Source organism: Herpailurus yagouaroundi, unplaced genomic scaffold, assembly GCF_014898765.1.
Source record: "Herpailurus yagouaroundi ecotype Mexico unplaced genomic scaffold, PumYag 210, whole genome shotgun sequence".
Taxonomy (NCBI): Eukaryota; Metazoa; Chordata; class Mammalia; order Carnivora; family Felidae; genus Herpailurus; species Herpailurus yagouaroundi.
Genome location: NW_024412441.1, coordinates 14,679,259 through 14,692,078, shown reverse-complemented (window position 1 = coordinate 14,692,078; position 12,820 = coordinate 14,679,259). Strand labels below are relative to the sequence as shown.

The 12,820-nt window shown below is 36.0% G+C and overlaps 1 protein-coding gene across 5 annotated transcripts in view; it reads right to left on the bottom strand.

Moving 5' to 3' along the window:
• The window catches only part of SRBD1 (S1 RNA binding domain 1), a 221,423-nt gene that overhangs the window by 154,646 nt on the left and 53,957 nt on the right, over positions 1 to 12,820 (bottom strand). For all 5 annotated transcript variants that reach the window (XR_005784228.1, XM_040453849.1, XM_040453850.1 and 2 more), the window contains exons 13-14: positions 10,039 to 10,129; positions 9,194 to 9,301 (exon numbers count right to left, since the gene is read on the bottom strand). Coding sequence is in view for 4 of the 5 variants with exons in the window: in XM_040453849.1 (XP_040309783.1) it covers positions 9,194 to 9,301; positions 10,039 to 10,129 (199 nt within the window). In the remaining variant the exon portion in view is untranslated. The remainder of the gene's footprint in view (positions 1 to 9,193; positions 9,302 to 10,038; positions 10,130 to 12,820) is intronic.

The window sequence follows — 12,820 nt, the reverse complement described above, 5'->3', positions numbered from 1 at the left end:
AGCTGTACCAGGGATAAGTTGCTGACCCCCCTTTTAGAGGAGACAAGGATGTATAACCAAATAGGCCTGTAGAAGGAAGTGTTGGGGGGTGGGGTGCTCTAAAGAGATTCTGTCCAAGAGGACTGAGTAGCAAAGTGATTCAGACAACAGCAGTCTGCCTAAAACCCAGGACTGAAGAAGGGGGGTCAGGGTCAGCCTGAGAATATTATCTGCCAAGTCACAGCAATGGCATTTCAAAGATCCTATTGGGGAAGGTAACAAAAATAAAAGTCAAGTTTTTAAAAAACACCCCATATAAATTACCAACTGCATGTGCGCCACCCAGAGGGCCCTATGCTCAAACTGCAACTGTCACCACTGTGTAGACTATTCACTTCTTCCCAACTCTGAACACTATACTTAAAGGAATCAGAAAATTCAGCTAGTGGGTTGAGAAGAAAGAAAACAATAACAAGGAGGGAAGAGTGAGGAAGCTAACCATGCCCCCTGTAAACCCCTAGGGTGAAGTGGTGTTTCCCAGAGTGAAACAGACATGACATGGAATTTAATGCCTATCAAGTTTGGAGGCTTGATTATTACACTAAAGAAGATATTTCACTGAAGTGAGACTGTTCTCAGGACTAAAAGGGACTGACAGAGCTGAGACCTGTCTATTATTTCAGCCAGGGATGAAAGAACTACTCCAAACATGAGTTGAGTGGGCATGGGAGGGAAAGAAGTAGTTGTTTTCTTCTTGCACCTTTACTGAGTCTATCTCATTCGATGACACATTTACATGTGATAAATACTTGTGGAATGAATACACAAATAAAGTATATAAAAATATTGATACCATTCTTGGTGAGATTACACATTATTTTTATTTTCCTCTTTGTATTTTCCTGGATTTTTCAAAATCTCTTTTAAGCATGCTTCAAAATACATACATATACACATATATTTAATTGCCAGAGAACAATGTCACACACGTTTCAGTAGGCATTCATACCCGGATTAAACAAATAAAAGAAATAAGTAATTCTTAATTCAAAAGTGTAAACTGAGATGATTAAAAATGATCACTGAATTTTACCTTATGTTTTATGTCTTTCATGTCTGAAAACACCAAATTTTAAATTTAAAGTAGATTAAAAACAGAAAAGCAGGTGGAGGGGAAGCAAACAAAAATAGAAAATCAAGTTATAACCTTGTTTTCCAGTAATATGGAAAATCAGTCTCCTGGACCGATATTTTATTGAAAACAACAAAAAGTCCTAGATGTAATACATTTTCTTATTTAAAAAGTTAATTGGCAAGAAAGAAATACTCAAGCTAAAAAAAAAGTGAAGTGAATGTGGGAACCTTGATTTCTGAAGCTGACATTCACCTGAGGGCAGGTGCTCAACCAGGTGAATTTTATTTTCCATCTTCAAGGTCTCACAGAGCTTCACACAACTAGAGGATTAAAATATAGGGGCGCCTGGGTGGCGCAGTCGGTTGAGCGTCCAACTTCAGCCAGGTCACGATCTCGCGGTCCGTGAGTTCGAGCCCCGCATCAGGCTCTGGGCTGATGGCTCAGAGCCTGGAGCCTGTTTCCGATTCTGTGTCTCCCTCTCTCTCTGCCCCTCCCCCGTTCATGCTCTGTCTCTCTCTCCCACAAATAAATAAACGTTGAAAAAAAAAAAAAAATAAAACCCAGGGCCCACTACAATATATGTTAAGAAAAGACTCCCCCAACTACCCTTACACATACAAAACCCCCAGGTTAAACCCCCAGTATATATTGAAAGGGCGGGCCTACGCCAGCCAACTCCATCTTGTTCTGTGTCCTTCACCTTGACCACACCTCCTCCCCTTGAGTAACACCCCCCCCCCCACCAGGCGAACAGGACTCGGACCCTTCCCCAGCCAATCGGCTGAGGCCATAGCCATTACCTCACCAACTGCCCCCAGGCCCCAATAAAACCTTCCTCCTTTTGAAACTCGCTCTCTTTCCCTGGTATCTCACCGCTGCGTCGGTGCAGGTAGGGGATTGAGCTCGAGCTAGCTCGAATAAAGGCTCTTTGCTTTTGCATCGGACTCGGCTCCCTAGTGGTCTTTGGGGATCACGAATTCTGGGCATAACATATATATATGTGTGTGTATATATATATATATATATATACATATATATATATATATGATCCTAAAGGGTAAACCCCCAGTATAAGGGTCAAAGAAAAATAAGGTCACTAAACCCTACCCCCTGGATACTGTGCTAAAAAATGGACTATCTCAACCCTTGTCATAGGGGGAATCTCTGATGAGAACATGGAACAGCAAGTCATCTCTCTAGTGTGCAGCCTAAATTCACAATACCTAGGTAGCCAGAAAAAAAATCTCAACCTGAGAATTTAAGTGATTCCAAACCAGTGGTGTCTACAGGAGCCTGACAGAAGTAAGTACAAATCCTCATTGAAACATCTCCCCATCAATGTAGGCCTCGATGAATTCCCACAGATAAAGTTCCATGAAAATAGAAGTTTTCAATATAAATTAACCGAACAGAAAAGGAAACAAAACAGCAGAACCAGCAGTAAAAACAGATAGCAGAAATAGACTTTCAAGGATTGTCATTACTAGAATTATCACAGACTATAAAATAACAATGGTTAGTATGATTAAGGAAGTAAAAGATTTGAAAATATATTCAGGAACGACAAAAGACTATAAGAATGATCAAGCAGGTTTGAAAAAATACAGAGCTTCTAGAAATGAAAAATAGAACTGACAATAAAAATTACTACAGATGGCAGCCACACTTGTGGTGAGCATAGTATAATGTACAGAGTTGTTGAATCACTACATCCTACACCGGAAACTAATGTAACATCATGTGTCAACTACACTAAAATAAAATAAAAAATTACATGAATGGATGTCAAATCTCCACCAATTAAATTGTAGAGCCAACTTAATCCCAATCAAAACCCCAGCAGGACCATTTGTAGAAAATGAAAAGCTAATTCTACAGTTTATGTAGAAGAACAAAGGCCCTACGATAGCCAAAACAATTTTTAAAAAGAACAAAAGTGAAGGACTTACACTATCTAATTTCATGACTTGTTAGTGTTAAGATATATAGATCAATTAAACAACAGACTCCAGAAATACATTCACAGGTGTATGGTGAGCTGATTTCCAAGAAGGATGCCAAAGCGGTTCAATGGGGAAAGGAAAATCTTTCACAAATGGTACTGGAATAGTTCATAGTCATAGGCAAAAAAAAAGAACTTTATACCATGTATAAAAATTAACTTTAAACAGGTTATGGACAAATCCCATACTACCCATGCCTGGAAATAAATACTGAAATTATGGCTGATAAGTTTTTACTAACAGGTTTAAAACTAAAGATACATCAAAGATCAAAAATAATCAATTGCCAAACAAAAGGAAGTGACTAAAATAAGGTGAAACCAAACAAGAGAATTAAAGACATAAAAGGAGAAAGAGAAGGAGGAGAAAAATGAGGAAGGAGAAAGAAAGTAGGAGGGAGAAGACAGGAGGAAAAGAAAGAAATCAGATGGCTCTGTTTACAAAATACTACAGCTGGTCACAAAGGCCTTAAGAAAGAAAGGGAAAAATCAGCATCCATTCTTCTTTCAAAACTACTCTCAAGCTAATTTACAGCCTTCAACTCTTTGTTTTTGTTAACTAAGCTGATTAAGGTTCTCTGGTTAATTTTTAGTTTCTTTCTTAAAGAATAAAGCTTTAAAGCAACCATATAAGTAGCTGAGAAAATAATGAGGTTTTATGTCTTCACAAAGAAAAGTCAAAAGACTTAAAGAAAAATTAGGGAAACAAAAACTTGCATTTAAAAAAAAAAAAAAAACCTTGATATTCTTGGATATAGGAGAGGTTTAGGAAGATGGCAGCATAGGAGGACGCTGGGCTCACGACGTCCTGCTGATCACTTAGATTCCACCTACACCTGCCTAAATAACCCAGAAAACCTCCAGAAGACTAGCAGAACGGATTCTCCAGATATAGGAGAGGTTCATATTTTCTACAAATACTAATAAGCTTTTGAATATTCTAGACTCAAGAATAATAAAAAACTCAAAAGCCATTAAGAAAAAAGACAGATACATCTTAAAAAACAAAATTTAGAATTCTATATGAAATAAGGTTTAAATTCTTAAATTTAAACACAAAATGGAGAAAACTACTTGTATAATTTGTAAAAATTGGGACAAATCAGGGGCGGCTGGGTGGCTAAGTCAGTTAAGTGTCCAACTTCAGCTCAGGTCACGATCTTGCAGTCCATGAGTTCGAGCCCCGCATCGAGCTCTGTGCTGATAGCTCAGAGTCTGGAGCCTGTTTCAGATTCTGTGTCCCCCTTCTCTCCCTGCCCCTCCCCCACTTATGCTGTCTCACTTTGTCTCTCAAAAAATTAGGACAAATCGATCAATAATTAATATATAAAAACATGTACAAAACATTATGAACAAGATGAAAACCTCCAAAAGAAAAAAAAATGAGCAAAGGACACATGCCATCCACACATACACAAAAAAATCCAGAAATGGCCAGTGAACCTACAAAAATATATTTCACTTCATTAATAACACAAGTATATGCTAAATATTGTTCTAAGCAGTTTATATATATATTATATATACATTTATATTTATTATTATTTAACCATCACAACAATTCTGTAAAATGGGTACTATTATCATCTCCTTTTATGGATGATGAAACTGAAAGGTTAGGTAATTTGTCCAAACTCACACAAGTAGTTAATAAGCAGTGATGCTGGGATTTCAACTATGTAATTAAAACAAAAATGACAGAGCAAGCATGCACTGTACTAATACCCAAGGTCCCCGGAAAATGGGAACAGACACCCTAGGTAAGAGTATCAGTTAGCATAGTCACTCTAAAAGACAGCATGGCAATGAAGTTCAAAAGCCCTACAAATATTTGAAAATTTTCTCAAGCAATAATTCATACCACCCAAGACAGTGATTACATGGGGTGGAGGCACTCCACGGAAAAACACATAAGGAGCCTAAAAGCTGGGAACAAGGACATTCACTTTACTCATCTTTAAACTGTATACAGAGGTTCTATATTCTTTGGATATATTTCACAATAAGAAATCCTTTCTTTCCTTACCATTTTATCTGGACCTTTGTATGGACTTGTGACATAAATGTTTTTAAGTAATCACATCCCAAATTGGCCAACATAATGAGAAGAAGGAAAAATAGCAGGGAAATAATCTCAGTAATAGACTCAGTTTGGTAATTAAGCATATTTCAGTTTAGGAGCAGTGGTCAGGTACATCTTTAAACCTGTACTTCATTTCTTAGAATGTATTGTAAAGAAATAAAGGATGTGTAGAGATCTAAGCACAAAAACATTTATTATAGCTTTACTGATAATGGTGATGATTAGAAAAAGCCAGCTGTCACACAATGAGGAATGTCTAAAATATAAGTTCAGGGGCATCTGGGTGGCTCAGTCAGTTAAGCGGCCAACTTTGGCTCAGGTCATGATCTCGCGGTCCGTGAGTTCAAGCCCCGCGTCGGGCTCTGTGCTGACAGCTCAGAGCCTGGAGCCTGCTTCAGATTCTGTGTCTCCCTCTCTCTGACCCTCCCCTGTTCATGCTCTGTCTCTCCCTTTCTCAAAAACAAATAAACGCTAAAAAAATAAAAATAAAAATAAATAAATAAATAAAATAGAAGTTCATATAAGAGTTTATCTGTAGTAATTTTAAATGATTTTGTAAAGTCCATTTATTGGCATGCGAATATATTAAGTGGGAGAAATGTAAAACATGTACAGTGTGAGTTCCTTTTTATTACATACACACACAATCTAGAAATATGCTCTAAAATATAAATAACAATTTTGCTAATAGAAAAACCTATCACTTATCTGTGTTTTCCAGTGTGCGATAATAAATATTAAAATCTTTAAAGAAATGATGTTTGTTTTTTAATTTTAAGGCAAAAGATTTTCATTACCTTCAGTCTTAGGCATTTTTAACAAATGAGTTTAACCCTTCGAGGTTCAAGCTTTTCTCTGCATTTCAGTTAGACTCTGGAAGATACAACAACTCAAGCAACAAAATTGCGATTCCTTAAATTATATTTCTTTTCTATGAAATGGCTGACACACTACTGGAATGAAAGAAGAAGAAAGAAATCTAATGTGTAGTTTACAATACACTTCCAACTTTAAACATGTCTAAGTAACTAAGCCTTAGCATAGTTCTAATTAAGTTCTACAACTTAATTCCAGGGTTTTTTTTCCTCCTTTAGTAATTGGGATTTGGAGCTTTCAAAGACTTCCCCCATAGTATGTATAAATAGTAGAGTCTAAGATATTTTAAGAGTAGGGACAGAAATGGGATAGGGAAGTTGGATGGATGGGTCAAAGTACATGGGGTTTATGAGTCAGGAGGTAAGTCACACAGTATGTTAACCTATGACAGATATGCCAAGGAAAAAGTATTGGAAAGAACAGATAAGAGAAAATATGCTGGTGGATGTGTTAGGAAAAGATTTTTCAGAATGAATAACTGACAGGATTATACTAATGCATATCAGATTATCTGTACAGGGGATAGTAAAAATGACTGCGAAAGAAAGTATGGAAATTTCAACTTCAATATAGTCTGTAATGTAACTTCAAAGTGTTAGATGAGAAAATAGTGTTTTCTGTAGAGGCAAGGTGAACTGACAAAAAAATGAAATCAGCTGATTTTCCTAAAGCACTCACTATAAATTCTGATTAGGTATTTGCATTGTTTAAGGACTTCAAAACCACCTACTAAAATATTAGCAAACAGATTTACAGTACATAAAAAATACACTATGATTAAGTGGGGCTCAAATCAGAACTGCAAAGATGGTTCAAGTGTAAGAAATCTACTACTATAATTCAGCATAATGATAGACCAAAAGAGGAAAAAACACAATTACAGCAGAATTCTAAAGAAGCATAAACGTTCTTTCTTGATTTTTAAAACAATAAAAAAGGAATCAGTATTTTTCAACATGCATGAAAAAAAAAAGATTTCCTTTAAGTGATTTTTGAGAAATATACAAAAGTCAGTATTAGACTTGAGGGAGGTGCTAGAAGCATTCTCATAAAAGTAAAGGAAGGAAAAAAAAGGGTCTAATATCATGACTAATATTTAATAGTTTTTCAAAGATACTGCATAGTACCATTAAACAAGAGCAGAAAATCAAAAGGTTTAGAACTTGAAAAGGAATTCATCATCTTTTGCAAATGATATGACCATTTACCTAGAAATCCAAGAGAATCAACTGAAAAAACTAATTATAAACAATGAAAGAATTCTGTGCTATGGCTAGGGACAAAATTAACATAAAAATGGTATTCTTTTATATAGAGATAAAGTAATGTAGTAAAATAATTCTTAATAGATACACAAAAGGAGATAAATACAAAAGAAAGTTTTAATATTTAATATACAAGATAATTATGAAGAAAACTTCAAAGTGTTACTGAGAGCAAAACTACTCCCCATTTTAAAGATGAAGTGAAGTGAAGCTCAGAGAGGCACAGGAAGTCTTCCTAACTTGCCTGACCAGTAAATGGTGACAAAAAAGACGGACCTAGATTTGTCGGACTCCAAAATTCATCTTTTCCACGCAAGATATTGCTGAAAGTTCAGTCAATGGATACTCCATAAGCAAAACCAGAAAAATTCAAGAAACCTTCACTATTTAATATTTTCAATGATTTGAAAGTTCTATTTATTTAAAAAAAAATTTTTTTTATGTTTATTTACTTTTGAGCCAGAGACAAACAGCATGAGTGGGGGAGGGGAAGAGAACGAGGGAGACAGAATCTGAAGCAGGCTGCAGCCTCTGAGCTGTCAGCACAGAGCCCAACACGGGGCTCGAACCCACGAACTGTGAGATAGTGATCTGAGCCGAAGTCAGACACTTAACCAACTGAGCCACCCAGGTGCCCTGAAAGTTCTATTTATAAGCACTTAAAATGTACCCAAGATATTTTTATGAAAGTAACATGAACAAGTTACAGAAAAATCAGAGAAGCTGCCTGAAATAAACTGAATTAGCTCTATCAGGTCCTTGTATTAGGTTCTCAAAAGGAGTAGATGTATATGCACACTTCCCAGGATAGGGAAGATCCCCAGTATTCCCCACACTACCCTGAACAAGAAGAGGGAGAGGGAAAAAAGCTGAGGTAGACATTTCAATCTGGTCCTTTCCTTAACCATGGCCCTGTGGTACCTACAGTTTGTCCCTGACTTCCTAATCCCCTTCGGTTACTCTGCATTTGTTTTCCTGACATCTTGATGACACTCTTGGCACATGGAACGCTATACTAAATACGAGGCCCCCCTCTTTTGGCCTATCTCCATGGATCCTAGAATTCTTCTCATGCTAGGTTTTGTTTGTTGGTCCTGTCAGTCACATACTCATCAGTTGTGACTTATAGTTAGTTATGATATTTCTCAAACAGCAGTGGAAAATGGTGCTCGTGCACTCTTCCCTAGATATCAGGTATAGTAATTCTCTTCTCTTGTAGAATTAAACTCTTAAGAACTTAATATTCTACTGTAGTTTGGAAAAGGTAAGCATGGCTACCTGAGGTACAAAGGGAAAGTAAGAAAACAATGGTGAACGAAAGTACAACTATTATAGTTGTAGGGGCAGGACTGGAAAAATGGGTGATGCGAATCCAAAGCTATTCAGAAGTTAACTAGATAACTATATGAAATGAAAGCCTGTGATGAAGACACAAATAAGAAAGGAATATCAGAAGTGCTCTGAATGTATAATACTTACTTTGGCTCTCAGTTCTGAAAACCAACAATTTATAGGCATCAGAACTTTGGGAGAAAAAAGCTAAGTTATCCACAGTCCTATGTACCAGTTAGTAGTTAATTAGAGCCCTCATGCAAGGTACAGCCTGGAAAACCCCATGAAAACAGGTAAATCCTACATTTCTATTCCTGTGATAGTTTTCAGGATACTGAAACTCAAATTTCTCTGAGAGACAGACACTTTACATTGTCCTGCAAAGCTCTTGTGAACAGCAAGACATGGTCTACAGGCAAAAAAGAGGCATATCATAAAAAGAGAAGAGAGAACTCATCACAGAAGGAACTACAGAAGTTCCCCTGTCCCTCAAAGAAAACAAACATTCCTAACATCCTTACCAGTAAACAACATCCAGTGGTGCAAAGTAATTTTTCATTATCAGGTCAGCAAAGTAAGCTTCTGTTTCCCGGCAGGCAGTTCCATTTCCAATCACCACCGTGCTGCAGCTTCAAGGGATAAACAAGATGAGAAATGGAATGAGCTCAAGGCTTGCTTCTAAATCAATCAGAAGAAAACGTACAGAATGCACAAATACTATCATACGATGATCTTACTCTCTCCATTGTATCACAAGGGAGACACAGACTTAGGTAGAATTAAGGGCAATGCCACTGCATTTGCTATGGGAGGCAGAGGACAAATATTTCACTGTGACACAATTAAGAACAATCAGCTTACTTCCCATCTAGAAGGAACCAAATTTAGACATGGATAAGAAACTCTGGTACATTCTACGCCATAATGAAGATGCCATGCCTGAACTATGTGATATATTGTCAAGTAATCTCTGAAGCTTCAAACTACTATCATATCCATTCAAATCCTCAAGTCCATGAAAAAGAATGGAAGAGGAAAGAAGGAAAGAAGGCAGGAAGGACAGATGCACAGGAAGTGAGGGAGAGAGAGAGAAGGAGACAGAGAAAGCCCAAATAAAAGAAGTCAATGGTCACTTTTGCTCATATTACCACCTTTGTTTAGTGAAGGTGGCAGAGGAAGGGAGCAATGTCCCTCCTGAGTCTCCAAATGTAGAGTTCTCCAGCAATTTGCCCCAGCATTGTTTTACATGGTTCCTTCTCTCTCACCAAGGCACTTCCCTTAATCCCTCCCTCCAAATTAGGAGCGTCAAAGGTATCTCTGATTGGCTGAGACAGTGAAGTACTCAAAATGTTACTTATTTTCATACTTGAAATTCAGCAAAAGCCTCTTTATTTTCTCTGCCTCTCGGAAGCCTTGTCCACAATGCAAGTAAACCACATCTGTATGAAGTATCTGACCTTAGAAAAAATGAAAATAAGAAGCCAGTTTGTAACAAATTACAAAACATAACACACAGATGATCTGATTAAGCAATCTGAACCAAAAAAGAGAACTGCTTTCTTTTAAAATGCAGCATGAATCATTCATATTCACTAAACTGAATTCTCCCGAAGTACTCTAAAATTTTCTTACCTCCAAAGTTACAAGGACACTACTTTGCTATTTATTATTATTAACAAAATCATTAGATTAAATATCATGATGCCTAAAAGAGAAATGGTTTTTAACAACACCTAATATCAAGCTAACATTTACTGAATATTAACTATGTGCCAGGCAATGTTGTGATACTATTCTATTTCTTCTTTTGGGTTACAGATATGTGAATTTCTTTATCTTGTATAATTCTTTCAGCTGCATATTTATGACCTGTGTGCTTCTCTATATTTCAGTGAAAAATATATTTGATGGTAACAACCTCAAGAACAGAAATAATGAACTAAGTGACCAATTTAGAATGTTATGAAAAAAACAACAAAATCTCAAAGAAAGGAGAAGGAAAGCAATGATAAAGTTAAAAACAGAAATTAATGAAACAGAAAAAAATATATATAATAGAGGGGATTGGTGAAGTTTAAAGTTAAAAATCACTTGGGGCGCCTGGGTGGCGCAGTCGGTTAAGCGTCCGACTTCAGCCAGGTCACGATCTCGCGGTCCGTGAGTTCGAGCCCCGCGTCGGGCTCTGGGCTGACAGCTCAGAGCCTGGAGCCTGTTTCAGATTCTGTGTCTCCCTCTCTCTCTGCCCCTCCCCCGTTCATGCTCTGTCTCTCTCTGTCCCAAAAATAAATAAATGTTGAAAAAAAAAATTTAAAAAAAAAAAAAAAAGTTAAAAATCACTTGAGAAAAACACATACTTTTCGCAATACTTATCAAGAGAAAGAAAGAAGACACAAATAACTTAAAAAAAAGTTAGATACAAATAAATCATATTAGTAATGAGAAGAGGATATTACTGGAGCTTCAGCACACATTAAAAAGATACAGAGACTATGATAATCAACTTCATGTTAATTCAGATTAAATGATGCAATGGATAAATTCTTGGAAATGTCTTACCAAAACAGATTGAAAATATATACATACATATATACGTGTGGGAGTGTATATGGTATTTTTAAAAAGTTATCTTACAAGCAGTACAAATAATATCATGTCCAAACACAAATACATATGTTACCTCAACAGATGCAGGAAAAAACACTAATAAAATATACTTCCCATTTACGGTAAACATGTACACCATAAAAAAAAACAGACCAAGTAGAACTGCAAAATCAAAAACCCATGACTATATCTATAACAAAGCATCTCCAGAAAACCAAAGGATGATCAATTGGGAATAACATAACTATCAAGGCCAACATGTATGGGCATTTCTGTGGGAGCAAGAAGAAAGAAGCAATGAAGTATCTCATGGACCAAAAATATCAAAAAGCACTTCCCTGGGAAAAAGACCTTTGCACACTGTTAATTTATAGGTCAGTATAAAGGTTGCCCATTGAGTTCAGGCAGGATTGGAAAACCCTGCTCTCTATGAACTCTTGAAACAAACAAGAAGAATATGCTTTTCAAGACAAAAACCCCAACTGAGGACAAACTGTTGAGAATCATATCCACACTGAGCAAGGCAAGGATAAAAGGGGCAAAGGAAAAGGGAGTGAAAGTCCCAGTAAAAGGGAGGAAAGCATTGGGAAAACAGACTCTAGAAAGTAGAAGACCATCTCTTTATTCATATAGATACAGAGGAGCTTTTCCCCCACAATAATTTTGGGAAAAAAATAAGTGATAGTTCTAGAGATATACTGTTAGAAAACCTTTCCTGGTGTTCTATCCTAAAAGTTGGAGAAAATGAATTTTATATAAAACTGACCAACAGGAAAGGATCACAATTAAATGCCATATAAAATGATTATTTTTTAAAAACAGGAAATTAAAAAGGACACAGAAAGATGTGTCCACAAAACAGAGAAAAATGGTAACCTAATATAGAAGAATGATCTACAAAAAAAATCATAAAAAAAAAGAATAACATAAATCAGAATTAAAAACCCCCAGAAATGAGAGAATTCAAAAGTGAATTAGCATAAAAGAAAAAGTTATTTTAGAAAGAAAAAACAAAACCAAAAGAAACACAAGAATAAATATAACAGGATATAATAATATCCTTTTATATATATATTACGTGTAATCTATAATAGCATACAATAATATAAAATAAGAGAACCATAAGGTATAAGAAAAATATAAAAGTTAAAAAAATTTAAAGTGAAGAAGTTCACTATAGAACTGAAATGAATTTTTGTAAGCACCAAATGAAAATGCCAAAACTTAAAAACATAGAAATTTAAATAACGAACTCAATAGATAGCTTTAATTGCAGATCAGACATACAATAAAACATAATTAATATAAAGACAAACAATAGAAAATAGAAGAATGAAAAACAGAAGAAGTTGAAAGATCTAATATGCATGTAGCTGGAATCCCAGAAAGAAATGGAAAAAGCTCTACAAGCCCCAAGCCAAATTCATGCAAAAAACCCGGCAAAAAACAAAACAAACACACACACACACACACACACACACACACACACACACACACAACTAAGCACATCATAAGAAAATCTCTGAAAACCACAAAGAAAATCT